The 20188-nt window shown below is 37.6% G+C and overlaps 1 protein-coding gene across 17 annotated transcripts in view; it reads right to left on the bottom strand.

Moving 5' to 3' along the window:
• Positions 1-20188, bottom strand: part of LOC133632149 (calcium/calmodulin-dependent protein kinase type II subunit beta-like) — a 231670-nt gene that overhangs the window by 57719 nt on the left and 153763 nt on the right. For 7 of the 17 annotated variants that reach the window (XM_062024398.1, XM_062024401.1, XM_062024402.1 and 4 more), the window contains one exon: positions 7191-7225. In XM_062024398.1, coding sequence (XP_061880382.1) covers positions 7191-7225 — 35 coding nt within the window. Of the gene's footprint in view, positions 16-7190; positions 7229-20188 lie in introns of all 17 variants that reach the window. The other 10 variants (XM_062024415.1, XM_062024399.1, XM_062024406.1 and 7 more) reach the window with 3 other exon arrangements.

Here is a 20188-nt window from a genome sequence, read left to right as displayed (position 1 = left end):
GCTGGACTTTCTTTTCTGGCCCCAGACCATTGATGAATGGATTTATTGACCGAGTGATTGGACGCATGGATGGATGGATAGATGGATGGATGGATGGATGGATGGATGGAGGGATGGTAGAGAAAAAGAAAAAACAGAAAGAAATATAAAAGTAAGCCATGACACAGCAACAGAACCCCCAGGAAGAAGAAGAAGTGGCCACCACTGCTGCTCAGGTCAGGCCGAAGAGAAAGGGGTGAGATTCACGGTGAGGACAGGTGAGGACAGGTAAGGACAGGTGGAAAGTTTGCTGGGAGGAAGTCAGGAGGGGAAAAAAGGAAGGAAGATGCCTTTAGTGTGCGAAAAGGAGCCTGTTGCTAGGTGATGAGTGCGCCACAGTGGAAGTGAGCATCTATTTCTGCTGTCGGACTTTCCAGGGTCCAGACTGGCAGCTATTCCTGGAAGCCGAGTCACATAGCGACTGGGGAGGAAGAGGAGCGAGGGCGTTCAAGTACACACGCTCAAACTGCCGGGCCAAACGCAAACGTCCATGCACGTGGAAGTGCGCTCACACACCCACACACTCTTTGCTCACACACACACACACCATTCAAAGAATTTGTGCCGGGGGAGAAAAAAAGCTGCGTTTGGTGCGCGGCGCCGTGGCGCTCTCCTCGTGCGCTGAGCGTAGGACGTGCGAGCACCATGTGTGGGATGTGTGGAGATTTTCTTTGGGGAGTGGGGGGGATTAAGACCAGATGGGGTGAGCGGAACAGTGGACGATAAGTCCGCTTTAAAGATGAGGAAATCAAGGATGGAGAATGCGCGCGCACACACACACACGCACGCACGCACGCACGCACGCACACACACACACACACACACACACACACACACACACACACACACACACACACACACACACACACACACACACACACACACACACACACACACACACACACACACACATTCTTGTATTTGTTACCTTCTTGAGAGCTCCGAATAATGCCTACCTCTTTAGGACCACCCTTTCTAGATATATAAAGATGTGTATTTACAACATTAATAATATATAAATACTATGCCAATATAAAAAAGCTTGTTGTGAAAAATGAGTTGGAATTTCACAAGAAAAAAATTAAGTTTCACAAGAAAAGCTACGGAGCCCCTAAAGGGACATGGGGGAAAACATTTTTTTTTATAATTATTTTTTTATTTTTTTTAGACGTGTGTCTTGTGCGCACGAGAATTTTTTTTATAAAATTATTTTTAAAAAAAAACAAAAAAAAAACACATTTTTGTATCTCGTGCACACGAGAATGCTTATCGTGCACACGAGATAGTTTCTTTTTATAAAATTATTTTAAAAAAAATTTTTTAATTATAATTTTTTTTTAATTTTTTTTTTTAGACATGTATCTCGTGCGCACCAGAAACTATCTCGTGCGCAAGAGATACATGTCTAAAAAAAAAAAATTAAATTAAATTAAATATATATATATTTTTTAAATAATTTTATAAAAAGTTTCTCATGCGCAAGAGATACATGTCTAAAAAAAAAAATTAAATTAAATTAAATATATATATATATATTTTTTAAATAATTTTATAAAAAGTTTCTTGTGCGCACCAGAAACTATCTTGTGCGCAAGAGATACATGTCTAAAAAAAAAATTAAATTAAATTAAATATATATATATATTTTTTTTAAATAATTTTATAAAAAGTTTCTTGTGCGCACCAGAAACTATCTCGTGCGCAAGATACATGTCTAAAAAAAAAAAATTAAATTAAATATACATATATTTTTCTTTAAAATAATTTTATAAAAAGTTTCTCGTGCGCACCAGAAACTATCTCGTGCGCAAGAGATACATGTCTAAAAAAAAAAATTTAATTAAATTAAATATATATATATATATTTTTTAAATAATTTTATAAAAAGTTTCTCGTGCGCACCAGAAACTATCTCGTGCGCAAGAGATACATGTCTAAAAAAAAAAAATTAAATTAAATTAAATATATATATATATATATTTTTTAAATAATTTTATAAAAAGTTTCTCGTGCGCACCAGAAACTATCTTGTGCGCAAGAGATACATGTCTAAAAAAAAAAATTTAAATTAAATTTAATATATATATATATATATATATATATTTTTTTAAAATAATTTTATAAAAAGTTTCTCGTGCGCACCAGAAACTATCTCGTGCGCAAGAGATACATGTCTAAAAAAAAAATTTTAAATTAAATTTAATATATATATATATTTTTTTTTTAAATAATTTTATAAAAAGTTTGTCGTGCGCACCAGAAACTATCTTGTGCGCAAGAGATACATGTCTAAAAAAAAGAAATTTAATTAAATTAAATATATATATATATATATTTTTTATAAATAATTTTATAAAAAGTTTCTCGTGCGCACGAGAAAGTTTCTAGTGCGCACGAGATAGTTTCTCGTGCACACGAGATACATGTCTAAAAAAAAATTAAAAATAAAAAAAATTATAAAAAAACAAATTTCCCCCATGTCCCTTTAGGGCACATATGTCAGAGTCAAGGCCCGCGGGCCATATCCGGCCCGCGAGAAGGTTTTTTACGGCCCTTGGGATGATCTTGATTTATTATTAGAACCGGCCCGCAGACCGCAGATCTTTTTTTTTTTTTTTTTTTTTTTTAGACCGCAGATCTTTTACACGCACCAAGCGGATGCCGGTCCAAGGTTCCGAAAGGGGGCGAGCGGCCCGCCGGGACGCGCCTGCCGGCCGAAGGGCTGCAGCCCGGCCGTCAGTCGCGGAGCCCGCCGTGCCACGCGCGCCAAGGGGGCGGGCCGAAACCCGGCCCCGAGGCCCTGAGACTTCTGCTTTGTTTCCCCAAACCGCGCGTCACCGCCGGGCCCGCACCACCGTCGGGCTGCAGCCCGAGCGTCGGTGGCGGAACCCGTCATGTGCCGCGCGCGCCAAGCGGAGCGGGGGGGTCAAGCGGGCCGAAACCCGCAGGCCACCCCCTCACCACGAGGCCCTGAGACTTCTGCGTTTGACCCCTACGCGCGGCCCGTCGGGACGCGCCCGCCGTCAAGCCACGAGGGCCAGCCGTCGGGTCGCGGAGCCCGCCGTGCCACGCGCGCCAAGGGGCGGGCCGAAACCAGCGGGGGGTTTCGGGCACCCAACTCGCCTCCCTCCCACGGAGGGAGGAGGGGGGTTTAATGTGAACATTACTGTGCAATCACATATTTAGAGTTTTTACTCAATTCAAGTTTAAAAGTTAAAGTTTAATATTTGTTTTCACTGCATGTTACTTCTCCTTAAACAAAGTGTTGTTTTTGATTTATAGATTTTTGCACTTTATTTTATTGTATTTCAATTTAATTATATTTTAAAAATATTTCAGTTGAGTGGATGATAGAAAATTGCTATTATTGTTTTTTTCTTTGAAGTAAATTTAGCCCAGTTTTGCTAAAATAGAAAATATAGGCTACTGATGGTGCCTTGAATACCGGTTTCTTTCATTTAATGTTCATGTTATGGGGATTTTTATATAAAGGAAATTTGTCTTTTGTGTCTGTTCAAAATTAAAGATTACTGACAGAGCCATAAGAAAATATTGCTTTATTTATCTGATCATATTGGAATATATTTGTTAGGTTTTCAGTAGGTTCAATTAGGTTCACTAGACTATATGCGTCATTTAAAAAATTTTCAATGAACATTCGAACAGTCCGGCCCTCGGCTTGTAGCTAAATTTTTTATTTGGCCCTCCGTCCATTTGACTTTGACACCCCTGCTTTAGGGGCTCCGTAAAAAGCAGTGTTATAATAAAAATTTTACTCAACGCAAGACAAACTTTTACAAGAAAAACGGAACATTTGTGTAATATTATGATAAAAGTTGGAATTTTACCCAATAACAGTCGCAATTTTACAAAAAAACCTTAACATTTTGACAATTTTATGAAAAGAGTCGTAATTTTACTTGACAAAAGTCACAATTTTATAAGAAAACCTTCAAATTCTGGCAATTTTGGCAATATTGTAATAATAATCTGAATTTTACTCGGCAAAATGATGACAAAAGTCATAATTTTACTGAAAAAATGTCACTGTTTTGCAAGAACTAAAAAATTGGCAGTATTGTGATAAAAGTCAAAATTTCATATGACGAATGTCACCATTTTGCCGTAAAAAGTAATGGTTTTACATTAAAAAAAAGTAATAATTTTACGAGAAAATATTGCAATACTACAGAAACAGAAAGAATATGAGAAATTGTTCCCAATTTTATTAAAAAAAAAAGTTGACACATTGTGAGAAAAAGACTGCTTTTAGTTAACTTTTTTTGTTTGTAATCTTTATTATTTATTTCAAGTTATTAGAGTATGTCTCTATATACATTTGTTTTTGTACACATTTTGGCCAAAGGGGGCACTTTTCAATTTCTTACACACTTGTTATTACATATGTTGGCCAGAGGGGGACCACTTCAAATTTCTACACACACTTGTTATTTCATATGTTGACCTTCTTGAGACCTCCGAATAATGCCTACCTCTTTAGGACCACCCTTTCTAGATATGTAAAGATTTGTATTTACAACATTCATAATATATACATACTATGCAAATATAAAAAAGCTTGTGAAAAATTTGTTGGAAATTCACAAGAAAAACATCAAAGTTTCACAAGAAAAGCAGTGTTATAATAAAAGTTGTGATTTCACTCAACGCAAGACAAACTTTTACAAGAAAAACGGATCATTTGTGTAATATGATAAAAGTTGGAATTTTACTCAACAGTCGCAATTTTACAAGAAAAGCTTAATATTTTGACAGTTTTGTGAAAAGAGTCGTAATTTTACTCGACAAAAGTCACAATTTTATAAGAAAACCTTAAAATGTTGGCAATATTATAATAATAATAATCGGAATTTTACTTGGCAAAATTATGACAAAAGTAATAAATTTACTGAAAAAATGTCATTATTTTGCAAGGACAACTAAAAAATTGGCAGTATTGTGATAAAAGTCAAAATTTCATATGACGAATGTCACCATTTTGCCGTAAAAAGTAATAATTTTACATAAAAAAGTAATAATTCTACGAGAAAATATTGCAATATTACAGAAACAGTAAGATATGAGAAATTGATCCCAATTTTATAAAAAAAAAGTCGACACATTGTGAGAAAAAGACTGCTTTTAGTTAACTTTTTTTGTTTTTAATCTTTATTATTTATTTTAAGTTATTAGAGTATGTCTCTATATACATTTATTTTTGTATACATTTTGGCCAAAGGGGGCACTTTTCAATTTCTTACACACTTGTTATTACAAATGTTGGCCAGAGGGGGAGCACTTCAAATTTCTACACACACTTGTTATTTCATATGTTGACCTTCTTGAGACCTCTGAGTAATGCCTACCTCTTTAGGACCACCCTTTCTAGATATGTAAAGATTTGTATTTACAACATTCATAATATATACATACTATGCAAATATAAAAAATCTTGTGAAAAATGTGTTGGACTTTCACAAGAAAAAATCAAAGTTTCACAAGAAAAGCAGTGTTATAATAAAAGTTGTGATTTCACTCAACGCAAAACACATTTTTACAAGAAAAACGGATCATTTGTGTAATATGATAAAAGTTGGAATTTTACTCAACAGTCGCAATTTTACAAGAAAAGCTTAAAATTTTGACTATTTTATGAAAAGAGTCGCAATTTTACTAGGGCTGCAACAACTAATCGATTAAATCGATTAAAATCGATTATTAAAATAGTTGCCGATTAATTTAGTCATCGATTCGTTGGATCTATGCTATGCGCAGAGTTTTTTTTTTTTTTTTTTAATAAACCTTTATTTATAAACTGCAACATTTACAAACAGCTGAGAAACAATAATCAAAATAAGTATGGTGCCAGTATGCTGTTTTTTTTCCAATAAAATACTGGATAGGATAGAAATGTAGTTTGTCTCTTTTATCCGATTATTAATCGATTAATCGAAGTAATAATCGACAGATTAATCGATTATCAAATTAATCGTTAGTTGCAGCCCTAAATTTTACTCAACAAAAGTCACAATTTTATAAGAAAACCTTAACATTTTGGCAATATCATAATAATAATCTGAATTTTACTTTGCAAAATTATGACAAAAGTCATCATTTGACTGAAAAAAAAAAAAAAAATGGCAGTATTGTGATAAAAGTCAGAATTTTATATGACAAATGTCACCATTTTTCCGTAAAAAGTAACAATTTTACATAAAAATGTAATAATTCTACGAGAAAATATTGCGATATTACAGAAACAGAAAGAATATGAGAAATTGTTCCCAATTTAATTTAAAAAAAAAGTCGACACGTGAGAAAAAGACTGCTTTTAGTTAACTTTTTTGTTTGTAATCTTTATTATTTATTTCAAGTTATTAGAGTATGTCTCTATATACATTTATTTTTGTATACATTTTGGCCACAGAAACAGAAAGAATAGGAGAAATTGTTCCCAATTTTATTTTAAAAAAATTCGCCCATTGTGACAAAAAGACTGCTTTTAGTTCACTTTTTTTTTTTTTTTTAAATCCTTTGTTTGTAATTGGTTTTTAATCTTTATTATTTATTTCAAGTTTTTAGAGTATTTCTCCATACATATTTATTTTGTATACATTTTGGCCAAAGGAGGCACATTTCAATTTCTTACACACACTTGTTACTACATATGTTGACCAGAGGGGGAGCACTTCAAATTTTTACACACACTTGTTATTTCATATGCTGTCCCTCTTTGGGACCACCTTAATTTTGATAGATGTCACCAGCAGGGGTGCAAATGAGACATTGTCTATTAGATGCAATGTTTGCATATGTATTGGTTCTGTATTGATTTCGGTCTTAAACTTGTTCACCGGTCCTCATATGGAAGGTACTACCCCTTGTTGATGTCTCAAGAAGGGTAGAAATACAAGAACGAACACACGCGCGCACACACACACACACACACACACACACACACACACACACACACACACACACACACACACACACACACACACACACACACACACACACACACACACACACACACACACACACACAGGTCAACAAATAAGACTGTAAACAAGAGGTCTTGTAGGTAGAAAGGAGAGAAGAAGGAGCAGGAGAGGAGCTGTCAGGAGCATCACGGACACGGTGATGACTCTTACCTTGACATCAGCCTTCTTGTTCAGCAAAGTCTTGGCTGCTGCAATGACAAACACAACCGTGACAGTAAGAGACTGCAGGGAATATTGTGTACCTGCTATCTACAGTACGTGCCATCATTTTGCATGGGCGTGAGCAGCATACACATAGCATGTTATCAAGTGTTACCATACAGCAAATGTGTGATATGAACCAAACACAATGCAAAAAAGCACTGTGTGTACAGTACATGGCATTTGTGGCGCCCCCTGCAGGTTGTGCTCAAAATTAACTTGGAAGATATGCGAGCATACATGTAATACAGATGTTTTAGGATTATTAGACGAATAGTCGATGACTTATGGACAGTTCATTGCGAGAGGCAAAGATGTTTTGTCCACCTCTCTGGAAGTTACGGTCGGTGCTTTTGAAGAGCGCATTGAGCTGTGTGAGAAATTTCAAGTCAATACCAGTAATTGATGGGGGTCAAGCGTCGGGGTGTAAGAACAGCACCGGCGTGTGGTTTTTGTCTCAAATGCCGGGCCTTATGTGTGCAGCAGCTCAGAAGTAAATGAGGTCAACATTCACACAGTTTCTGGCGCGCACTACTTGGCTGCAACCAGCAGAGGCGCTGTTTGTCGGTACAGTCCGGGGATGTAAGGATTAACGGTAGAGATGTCCGATAATATCGGCCTGCCGGTATTATCGGCCGATAAATGCGTTAAAATGTAATATCGGAAATTATCGGTATCGTTTTTTTTATTATCGGTATCGTTTTTTTTTGTTTGTTTGTTTGTTTGTTTTTACACTCATTCACACTCATTCACACAAAAGGGTTGTTTCTTTCTGTTATTAATATTCTGGTTCCTACATTATATATCAATATATATCAATACAGTCTGCAAGGGATACAGTCCGTAAGCACACATGATTGTGCGTGCTGCTGCTCCACTAATAGTACTAACCTTTAACAGTTAATTTTACTAGTTTTCATTAATTACTAGTTTTATTGTTTTACTTTCTTTTTTATTCAAGAAAATGTTTTTAATTTATTTATCTTATTTTATTATTATTTTTTTTTAAAGTACCTTATCTTCACCATACCTGGTTGTCCAAACTAAGCATAATAATGTGTTAATTTCACGACTGTATATATCGGTTGATATCAGTATCGGTTAATATCGGTATCGGTAATTAAAGAGTTGGACAATATCGGAATATCGATATCGGCAAAAAGCCATTATCGGACATCCCTAATTAACGGTATTAATGATAAGCGGCGGTAAAACTCCTATCGGTTGGTATTATCGTTTCAAATGAAAATGATCGTCAAACCGCGATCGATAACCGCACTTGGAAAAACATACAGACCTGTGATACTATTCATTTACGGGAGAAGCAAGCTAGCGCTAATGCAAACCTGAATATAAGAGACATTAACGTCTTTCCCCATTAAGAAACGTCATATTCCAAATCTAAAATTGTGTAAACACAATAGTGTCTGAGCAACTGAGATATTCAATTATGCACATTGGGTTTATTATTAAAACTAGGGATGTCCGATAATGGCTTTTTGCCGATATGCCGATATTGTCCAACTCTTTAATTACCGATATCAACCGATACCGATATCAACCGATATATACAGTCGTGGAATTAACACATTATTATGCCTAATTTGGACAACCAGGTATGGTGAAGATAAGGTACTTTTTAAAAAAATGAATCAAATCAAATAAGATAAATAAATTAAAAACATTTTCTTGAATAAAAAAGAAAGTAAACAATATAAAAACAGTTACATAGAAACTAGTAATTAATGAAAATTTGTCAAATTAACTGTTAAAGGTTAGTACTATTAGTGGAGCAGCAGCACGCACAATCATGTGTGCTTACGGACTGTATCCCTTGCAGACTGTATTGATATATATTGATATATAATGTAGGAAGCAGAATATTAATAACAGAAAGAAACAACCCTTTTGTGTGAATGAGTGTGAATGGGGGAGGGAGGTTTTTTGGGTTGGTGCACTAATTGTAAGAGTATCTTGTGTTTTTTATGTGGATTTAATAAAAAAACAAAAAAAAACAACAACAAAAAAACGATACTGATAATAAAAAACCGATACCGATAATTTCCGATATTAAATTTTAACGCATTTATCGGCCGATAATATCGGCAGACCGATATTATCGGACATCTCTAATTAAAACACACAAAAAATCTTTACAATTTAAAATGTAACTCAAAATAAAAGTAATACGGCTCTTAAAAAGCTAGAACAATAGCTAATGTTTCTTCTGCCAAGAAAGTACACTGTGTGTGTATTTTAAAAATAAAAAAAAATCTTGGTTAAAATATTTTAGTGTATACTTTTTGAGCAAATGTTCCTATCGTTACATCCCTATTACAGCTTTTTTCTGCTCGTACATAGATATTTTCTAAAACATGTATTCCATTACATCTGCCCTATCATTTAGCTAAAGTGCATGGTGCTAAAGCAGACAAGTAGAGCTTATAGATCATTAAAGTGTACAGCATGTTACAATAATTGTTTGTAAGTTATCACAAAAAAAACTTTGTGTTGAAATGAGTTCCAGGCAAAAGGACAGGGAGCTGTCTTTGAGGCCTACCAAGAGGAGGAAGGCTTGTAAAACTCCACTGTGACTTCAAAGCGGACAGATGGCAGGATCTGCCCAATTTCCAGACGAACTCTTTTTCAAGTATTTTACGAACCCTTTTTGAACTATTTTATGGAACTCTTTTTGAAAACTATTTTACGACCTCTTCTTTTGAACTGTTCGGTAACCAAAGGCAACGCTGTTTACGACCCACTTCCCTCTGGAAGCATCTGTGGTCAGGTGGGGGGAGAAAGTCAAATAAAGAAGGAGGAGTGCAATCTTTTGGCAGAGCGTGCTGAGACACTGTACAAGGGTACATACAGTGTGTCCAGACGTGTCTCCTCAATTGAGTCCAAATTGAATTCTGTCTCTGTTTAATTCTTTGCCTCTTGTCTTGTTTAATAGATGTCATCAGAGTTTGAACCTGACACAGCATTTAAAACCTCAATAATGATGGTTGCAATTAGGGATGTCCGATAATGGATTTTTGCCGATATCCGATATTGTCCAACTCTTTAATTACCGATACCGATATCAACCGATACCGATATCAACCAATATATACAGTCGTGGAATTAACACATTATTATGCCTAATTTGGACAACCAGGTATGGTGAAGATAAGGTACTTTTTTAAAAAATGATTTAAATAAAATAAGATAAATAAATTAAAAACATTTTCTTGAATAAAAAACAAAGTAAAACAATATAAAAACAGTTACATAGAAACTAGTAATTAATGAAAATTTGTAAAATTAACTGTTAAAGGTTAGTATTATTAGTGGAGCAGCAGCACGCACAATCATGTGTGCTTACGGACTGTATCCCTTGCAGACTGTATTGATATATATTGATATATAATGTAGGAAGCAGAATATTAATAACAGAAAGAAACAACCCTTTTGTGTGAATGAGTGTAAATGGGGGAGGGAGGTTTTTTGGGTTGGTGTACTAATTGTAAGTGTATCTTCTGTTTTTTATGTGGATTTAATAAAAAAAAACAAAAAAAAAAACTATACCGATAATAAAAAAATCGATACCGATAATTTCCGATATTACATTTTAACGCATATATCGGCCAATAATATCGGCAGGCCGATATTATCGGACATCCCTAATATAGAGACATACTCTAATAACTTGAAATAAATAATAAAGATTACAAACAAAAAAGTTAACTAAAAGCAGTCTTTTTCTCACAACGTGTCGACTTTTTTTTTAAAAATAAATTGGGAACAATTTCTCATATTCTTTCTGTTTCTGTAATATTGCAATATTTTCTCTTCAAATTATTACTTTTTTTTATGTAAAATGATTACTTTTTACGGCTAAATGGTGACATTTGTCATATGAAATTCTGACTTTTATCACAATATTGCCAACTTTTTAGTTGTCCTTGCAAAATAGGGACATTTTTTCAGTAATATTACATTTTAACGCATTTATCAGCCGATAATGCCGATATTATCGGACATCTCTAGTTGCAATAAATACTGTACATGCTATGGACAAACTTACTGGGACAATCACCTTGGATGACGTACCTAAAGCTTGAGAGTGTATTACAATAAAAGTGACTTTTACAATCTCTTCCTTTCTCTCTCTCCCTCTCTCACTTCCTGTGACCTTTTTTTTTTAAAGTGCATTTGCGAGTTCAATCACACACAATCACATCAGGCATGTTACATAAAAGAGTCTTCTCTCTGCTGGTATCCTTTTATTTCCCTCACCGCTCTTCCCTGCGCCTCGTACATGTTTTAATTTCCAGCCTCTAAGCTATTCTGATATTTTTTTCCTTAACAAAAAAAAAAAGAGGCCTTAATTCTGCATGAATCTGAATATAATGTAGAGATTTAAAAAAAATGTGTGGTGTGAGAAAAACATAATGCAAGCATTATAATCAAATAATTGTGAGATATTGATTGTTGTGAGTACAAGTTATGAATGACAGAGAAGCTCCGTTAATCGCATCTTGACACAATTGGAGGCACAAATGTATGCAGAGCCTGGTTATAACCAGCAGAGGTGCTACACTCACAATGACTGTGATGCGCCAAACTTCATTATCAGGTAGCGTTTTTTTCCCCCCCAGCTTGTACCAAATGAGTGGCACAGCTATTAGTTAAAAAAACAATTATAATTGAGAACTTCAATTTATTTGCGTGTCGAATGTAGTAACTTTCTTAATCCATCAGATGGCGCCGTTATGAAACACCAACACAGTATCAGAGCAGTGTCGATACAGCCAGTGAGGGTGCCACGCACTAATCGAGGCGTCATTTACCCATCACTTCAGTATACTGTATACCAGGGGTCACCAACGCGGTGCCCGCGGGCACCAGGTAGCCCGTAAGGACCAGATGAGTAGCCCGCTGGCCTGTTCTAAAAATAGCTCAAATAGCAGCACTTACCAGTGAGCTGCCTCTATTTTTTAAATTGTATTTATTTACTAGCAAGCTGGTCTCGCTTTGCTCAACATTTTTAATTCTAAGAGAGACAAAACTCAAATAGAATTTGAAAATCCAAGAAATTTTTTTAAAAACTTGGTCTTCACTTGTTTAAATAAATTCATTTATTTTTTTACTTTGCTTCTTATAACTTTCAGAAAGACAATTTTAGAGAAAAAATACAACCTTAAAAATGATTTTAGGATTTTTAAACACATATACCTTTTTACCTTTTAAATTCCTTCCTCTTCTTTCCTGAAAATTTAAATCAATGTTCAAGTAAAAAAAAATGTTTATTGTAAAGAATAATAAATACATTTTAATTTAATTCTTCATTTTAGCTTCTGTTTTTTCGACAAAGAATATTTGTGAAATATTTCTTCACACTTATGATTAAAATTCAAAAAAAATATTCTGGCAAATCTAGAAAATCTGTAGAATCAAATTTAAATCTTATTTCAAAGTCTTTTGAATTTCTTTTAAAAATTTTGTTCTGGAAAATCTAGAAGAAATAATGATTTGTCTTTGTTAGAAATATAGCTTGGTCCAATTTGTTATATATTCTAACAAAGTGCAGATTGGATTTTAACCTATTTAAAACATGTCATCAAAATTCTAAAATTAATCTTAATCAGGAAAAATTACTAATGATAAAATAAATTATTTTTTTAATTTTTTCAAAATGATTCGAATTAGCTAGTTTTTCTCTTCTTTTTTTTCGGTTAAATTTTGAATTTTAAAGAGTCGAAATTGAAGATAAACTATGTTTCAAAATTGAATTGTCATTTTTTTCGTGTTTTCTCCTCTTTTATAAAAATGTTAGTGGCTAGCTAGTTAAAATGGGATATTGTGATTTCACAAGACTGTCGTAGAAGTGATCATTTGAAAATGTTCAATTTGAAAAATGTGCCCTTAGAGAAAATATAAAAATAAAGTGTTGCATATTTATATTTATCTGTTTCTATATATATTTATTGTGAGAAATCATTAAGATGATCAGTGTTTCCACAAAGATAAATATCATTAATGATTAATAATAACATAAGAGTTAAAGGTAAATTGAGCAAATTGGCTATTTCTGGCAATTTATTTAAGTGTGTATCAAACTGGTAGCCCTTCGCATTAATCACTACCCAAGAAGTAGCTCTTGGTTTCAAAAAGGTTGCTGACCCCTGCTGTATACCTTTTTACTTCCTCTTATTTGACACATGTCCCAATACTTTAGCCCAGGGGTGTCCAAACTTTTTGACTCGGGGGGGCCGCATTGGGCCTAAAAATTTGGCCGGGGGCGAAAAGCCGACTGCATGCAAAGCAACTATATGATATATATATATATATATACATTTTTATGCCCAATATATATATATATATACACACACAACCCGGAGACATATAATATTCAAACAGTCCGCCGTCGAATAGCTGCTGTTTTGTCGCCATCTGGTGGTACTTATATGACCCAATCCAAACAACCTTCCCTAGTCATGGTGCAGGAAAAAAAAATAAAACCAGCACAAAAATTCAATAAACATGATCACACATAACACAACCTGTTCATTGAGGTTTGTGGATATTATAAAAAAAAATTTTTTTAAACCCGCCAAATCAGCATAAAAAAATCAAAACTACACCCATTTAAATCCATTACAAGGGATGATGGGAAAAATGCGAAACACTCTCTCCGCACTTATCCATTTTTGCCGCATTTTAGCGGCTTGATATTTCTGATTGATTAAAAAACTTTGAGGTCGTCACGGAAGTAAACAAGTAATCATTAATTATATATCCAATATGTTATTATAATAATAAATTGGATATATAGTTAATGATTATTATAATTGGCTATTAAGAGTATGTGAAAATTCGACCCCTACCTTGTTTACTTCCATGACGACCTCCTTAAAGTTTTTTAATCAATCAGAAATATCAAGCCGCTAAAATGCGCCAAAAATGGATAAATGTGGAGAGAGTGTTTTGCATTTTCCCCATCATCCCTTGAAATGGATTTAAATGGGTGTAGTTTAGATTTTTTTATGCTGATTGGGCGTTTTTTTTACATTTATAATATCCACAAACCTCAATGAACAGGTTGTGTTATGTGTGACCGTGTTCATTGAATTTTTTTTTCTACACCATGACTAGGGAAGGTTGTTTGGATTGGGTCATATAAGTGAATGTTGTGCACAAACACAAATTAAAGTACAATTAATGGCCACTGACTTACTTTTGTTGGCCACCAGATGGCGACAAAATAGCAACTATTCGACGGCGGACTATTTGAATATTATATGTCTCCGGGTTGGGGGGGAGATCTTGCCCCAAGTGGAGGAGTTCAAGTACCTGGGAGTCTTGTTCACGAGTGGGGGAAGAGTGGATGGTGAGATCGACAGGCGGATCGGTGCGGCGTCTTCAGTAATGCGGACGCTGTATCGATCCGTTGTGGTGAAGAAGGAGCTGAGCCGGAAGGCAAAGCTCTCAATTTACCGCTCGATCTACGTTCCCATCCTCACCTATGGTCATGAGCTTTGGGTCGTGACCCAAAGGACAAGATCACGGGTACAAGCGGCCCAAATGAGTTTCCTCCGCCGGGTGGCGGGTCTCTCCCTTAGAGATAGGGTGAGGGGGGAGCTCAAAGTAAAGCCGCTGCTCCTCCACATGGAGAGGAGCCAGATAAGGTGGTTCGGGCATCTGGTCAGGATGCCACCCGAACGCCTCCCTAGGGAGGTGTTTAGGGCACGTCCGACCGGTAGGAGGCCACGGGGAAGACCCAGGACACGTTGGGAAGACTATGTCTCCCGGCTGGCCTGGGAACGCCTCAGGAGCCTGGGAGGAGCTTGACAAAGTAGCTGGGGAGAGGGAAGTCTGGGATTCCCTGCTTAGGCTGCTGCCCCCGCGACCCGACCTCGGATAAGCGGAAGAAGATGGATGGATGGATGGATGGATGGATGGATCCACAGACCTCAATGAACAGGTTGTGTTATGTGTGGCCATGTTTATTGAACTTTTGTGCTGTTTTTTTTTTTTTTCTGCTCCATGACTAGGGAAGGTTGTTTGGATTGGGTCATATAAGTAAATGTTGTGCACAGACACAAATTAAAGTACAATTAATGGCCACTGAGTTACTTTTGTTGGCCACCAGATGGCGACAAAATAGCAACTATTCGACGAATGAATATTATATGTAAATATAGTGCCCGGTCAAATTAATAATAATAATAATAATAATACCTGGGATTTATATAGCGCTTTTCTAAGTACCCAAAGTCGCTTTTACATGTAGAACCCATCATTCATTCACACCTGGTGGTGGTAAGCTACTTTCATAGCCACTGCTGCCCTGGGGTAGAGTGACGGAAGCGTGGCTGCAATTACTTATTGGACTTGTGCCGTCTCGCGGGACTAATTGAAGACGCCAGCGGGCCGTAGTTTGGACACCCCTGCTGTAGCTCATATAGTTTTAAAGAAAGGATGTAAGAGTGGAATGAAGGCACAGATGTTTTGTAGTTGACATTCCATCGCTTGTGTCCCATGATTGCTGTGGACAAACATGGAGTTAAAAGAGTGTGAAGTTATTTTGTGGTAGTTTAGGAGGATTGAAACAAAAAGAATAATAGAAGTAAGGAATTTCAAAATCTTGGATTCTCTGCAGAAACCTGTAAAAAAAACACACACACGGAGTTGGCATGGGAGGAGAAGCCAGGGGTACTCCTTACCTTGCCACAAATGACACATGAAGCAAGAAGAAAGAGGAGGAAGAAAATTAAATCAAATAAAATCTCATCAACGTCCTCTTAAAGCGCTGCTGGGTGAGAGGCGAGGATGGGCGTGGATTCTCTCCCAGGTTTGGCTGTCGGTTTAAAAGCGGCGTGGAGAGCCAGTAGCGGGAGGCTGTATGTTTGCGAGGATGAATATGCAAGACCGAGCCTGATAGGGGGAGGCAGCCCGCTATAAATGTTGGATTGGAGCCTAGAGGGGGTGGGGGGGTGTGAGGGTCCCAGCGGGCCCCCTGGAAACAAGGACAACGTCACTGCTGCTTTCTCATGGACTGTTGTGTGTCTATTTGCTTTCTAAACAAAACCAGCCGATTTCTTTGTATCAGTCTTAAGTGTGATGCAAAATATTCCAAATTCACATCTCAAGGTTTGCCGTGTCAAACTCTTTTAAACTCCAAATTCAAGCATGCGTTAAAGGCCTACTGAAAGCCACTACTAGCGACCACGCAGTCTGATAGTTTATACATCAATGATGAAATCTTAACATTGCAACACATGCCAATACGGCCGGGTTAACTTATAAAGTGACATTTTAAATTTCCCGCGAAACTTCCGGTTGAAAACGTCTATGTATGATGACGTATGCGCGTGACGTCAATGGTTGAAGCGGAAGTATTCTGACACATTGTATCCCAATACAAAAAAGCTCTGTTTTCATCTCAAAATTCCACAGTATTCTGGACATCTGTGTTGGTGAATCTTTTGCAATTTGTTTAATGAACAATGAAGACTGCAAAGAAGAAAACTCTAGGTGGGATCGGTGTATTAGCGGCTGGCTGCAGCAACACAACCAGGAGGACTTTGAGTTGGATAGCAGACGCGCTAGCCGACGCTAGCCGCCGACCGCATTGATGATCGGGTGAAGTCCTCCGTCGCGGCGTCGATCGCTGGAACGCAGGTGAGCACGGGTGTTGATGAGCAGATGAGGGCTGGCTGGCGTAGGTGGAGAGCTAATGTTTTTAGCATAGCTCTGTGAGGTCTCGTTGCTAAGTTAGCTTCAATGGCGTCGTTAGCAACAGCATTGTTAAGCTTCGCCAGGCTGGAAAGCATTAACCGTGTAGTTACATGTCCACGGTTTAATAGTATTGTTGATTTTTTGTCTATCCTTCCAGTCAGAGGTTTATTTCTTTTGTTTCTATCTGCATTTGAGCCCGATGCTATCACGTTAGCTCCGTAGCTAAAGTGCTTCGCCGATGTATTGTCGTGGAGATAAAAGTCACTGTGAATGTCCATTTTGCGTTCTCGACTCTCATTTTCAAGAGGATATAGTATCCCAGGTGGTTTAAAATACAAATCCGTGATCCACAATAGAAAAAGGAGAAAGTGTGGAATCCAATGAGCCAGCTTGTACCTAAGTTACGGTCAGAGCGAAAAAAGATACGTCCTGCACTGCACTCTAGTCCTTCACTTTCACGTTCCTCATCCAAAAATCTTTCATCCTCGCTCAAATTAATGGGGTAATCGTCGCTTTCTCGGTCCGAATCGCTCTCGCTGCTGGTGTAAACAATGTGCAGATGTGAGGAGCCCTTCAACCTGTGACGTCACGCTACTTCCGGTACAGGCAAGGCTTTTTTTTTATCAGCCACCAAAAGTTGCGAACTTTATCGTCAATGTTCTCTACTAAATCCTTTCAGCAAAAATATGGCAATATCGCGAAATGATCAAGTATGACACATAGAATGGATCTGCTATCCCCGTTTGAATGAAAAAAAATCATTTCAGTAGGCCTTTAAATAACACTACAGCATTTAACGACGCAGAAACGGAGGCTAGCCTTGTTGAAATCGTTCTTAACTGCCGTAAAAGTGTCAAAAAAAAAGCTAACCGCTGTATAATAAAACCACTTATTCTTTGAATGTTGCCTGATTTGACGATTAGACATGTGACAGCAGCATTTGGTAGCGGGGACAGGAAGGAACGTTCACAGGCAAAATGTCGCATTTTTCTTCCTACGCCATTCCCTCTTCTATGGTCGTCATCGCATTCCCCCGTCTTAGTCTCCACCGTTCAAGCTGGTGTTTTCTTTGAGGCTACCATCAATATTTTATGGCATGACTGGCAAAGAGTAATTAAACCTTGATGATAACGATGTGCTTTTTCCAAGCCACACAGGAAGTTTTAATTTAATTAAAAAGGCATTTTTAGATAATTTTGCTGTTTGCGTCAAATCCAGATTAAAACAATACACATCCTAACCCACTCAAATGGAATGTTCGCCATTTTTAATGTGTCTGAATATGAACATTCAATTTAAACATTGTGAGTATGTTACGTCTCGGAGCGAGCATAATGCTAATTAAAGGCCTACTGAAATTATTTTTTTTAATTTAAACGGGAATAGCAGATCCATTCTATGTGTCATACTTGATCATTTCGCGATATTGCCATATTTTTGCTGAAAGGATTTAGTAGAGAAAATCGACGATAAAGTTCGCAACTTTTGCTCGCTGATAAAAAAAAGCCTTGCCTGTAGCGGAAGTAGCGTGACGTCACAGGAGCTAGTATTCCTCACAATTCCCCGTTGTTTACAATGGAGCGAGAGAGATTCGGACCGAGAAAGTGACAATTACTCCATTAATTTGAGCCAGGATGAATGATTCGTGGATGAGGAATGTGAGAGTGAAGGACTAGAGTGCAGTGCAGGACGTATCTTTTTTCGCTCTGACCGTAACTTAGGTACAAGCTGGCTCATTGGATTCCACACTTTCTCCTTTTTCTATTTTGGATCACGGATTTGTATGTTAAACCACCTCGGATACTATATCCTCTTGAAAATGAGAGTCGAGAACGCGAAATGGACATTCAGTGCCTTTTATCTCCACGACAATACATCGGCGAAATGCTTTAGCTACGAGCTAACGTGATAGCATCGTGCTTTAACTGCATATACAAACAAAAAAAATAAACCCCTGACTGGAAGTATAGATAGAAAATCAACAATACTATTAAACCGTGGACATGTAAATACACGGTTAATGCTTTCCAGGCTGGCGAAGGTTAACAATGCTGTGCTAACGACGCCATTGAAGCTAACTTAGCAACCGGACCGCACAGAGCTATGCTAAAAACATTAGCTCTCCACCTACGTCAGCCAGCCCTCATTTGCTCATCAACATCCGTGCTCACCTGCGTTCCAGCGATCGGCAGAAGGACGAAGGACTTCACCCGATGCGTTTGGCGGCCCGGAGACGTAGGAAGTCAAGGTGAGGTCGACGGCTAGCGCGGCTAGCGCGGCTAGCGCTCCAACAAAGTCCTCCTGGTTGTGTTGCTGTAGTCCGCTGCTAATACACCGATCCCACCTACAACTGTCTTCTTTGCAGCCTTCGTTGTTCATTAAAAAAATTGCAAAAGATGTCCAGAATACTGTGAAATTATGAAATGAAAACAGAGCTTTTTGTATAGGATTCTACGGGGTACCATAACTTCCGTTACTCGGACTTCGTCACGCGCATACGTCATCATACCGCGACGTTTCAGCCGGATATTTCCCGGGAAATTTAAAATGTCACTTTATAAGTTAACCCGGCCGTATTGGCATGTGTTGCAATGTTAAGATTTCATCATTGATGTATAAACTATCAGACTGCGTGGTCGCTAGTAGTGGCTTTCAGTAGGCCTTTAAAGCATGTAAAGTCAATTGCAAAACAAAGTTAACCCGACTTTAGAAGGCGAGGATTGGCCCAGCCTTGCATCTTCAACAGTGCTGACCATGCACATCAACAACACCCATCCCCCCCGTGCTGCAGCGCATGCACCGGTCCAGTGCCACCCTCATGCAGCATTCAGCGGCGCTTCTCGGCCATTCCTAAACGTCCAAGCTTGGTTGGTTAGACAGGAAGAGAGATACGAGGGAAGAGGGGGAGGGGAAAGATCTGGAGGGCTGATGGAGAAAGGTGGAAGTAGAAGTGAAGAAGACAAGGAAGAGAATGGAGATGAGGAAAGGGAAAGTGAGAGTGGGCACTCCACGTGGGTCCCAAGCCATGCGCCGAGGCAGCGTCCAGTCAGGATGATGAGGATGAGCGGGGAGTGAGCATGGAGACCAATCAGAGCGCAGGGCGACACGTGGACTCAAGTAGCTGGCTTTCTGTCAATGACTTGAAAAGTAAATACAATGTTTACATCGCAGTGTGACGCCTCGCACCCACCAAGCGCTACATTACCAGTTCAGCTGCCTTCACT

This window comes from Entelurus aequoreus, linkage group LG17 (assembly GCF_033978785.1).
Source record: "Entelurus aequoreus isolate RoL-2023_Sb linkage group LG17, RoL_Eaeq_v1.1, whole genome shotgun sequence".
NCBI lineage: Eukaryota > Metazoa > Chordata > Actinopteri > Syngnathiformes > Syngnathidae > Entelurus > Entelurus aequoreus.
This window is presented reverse-complemented; position numbering and strand designations above follow the sequence as displayed.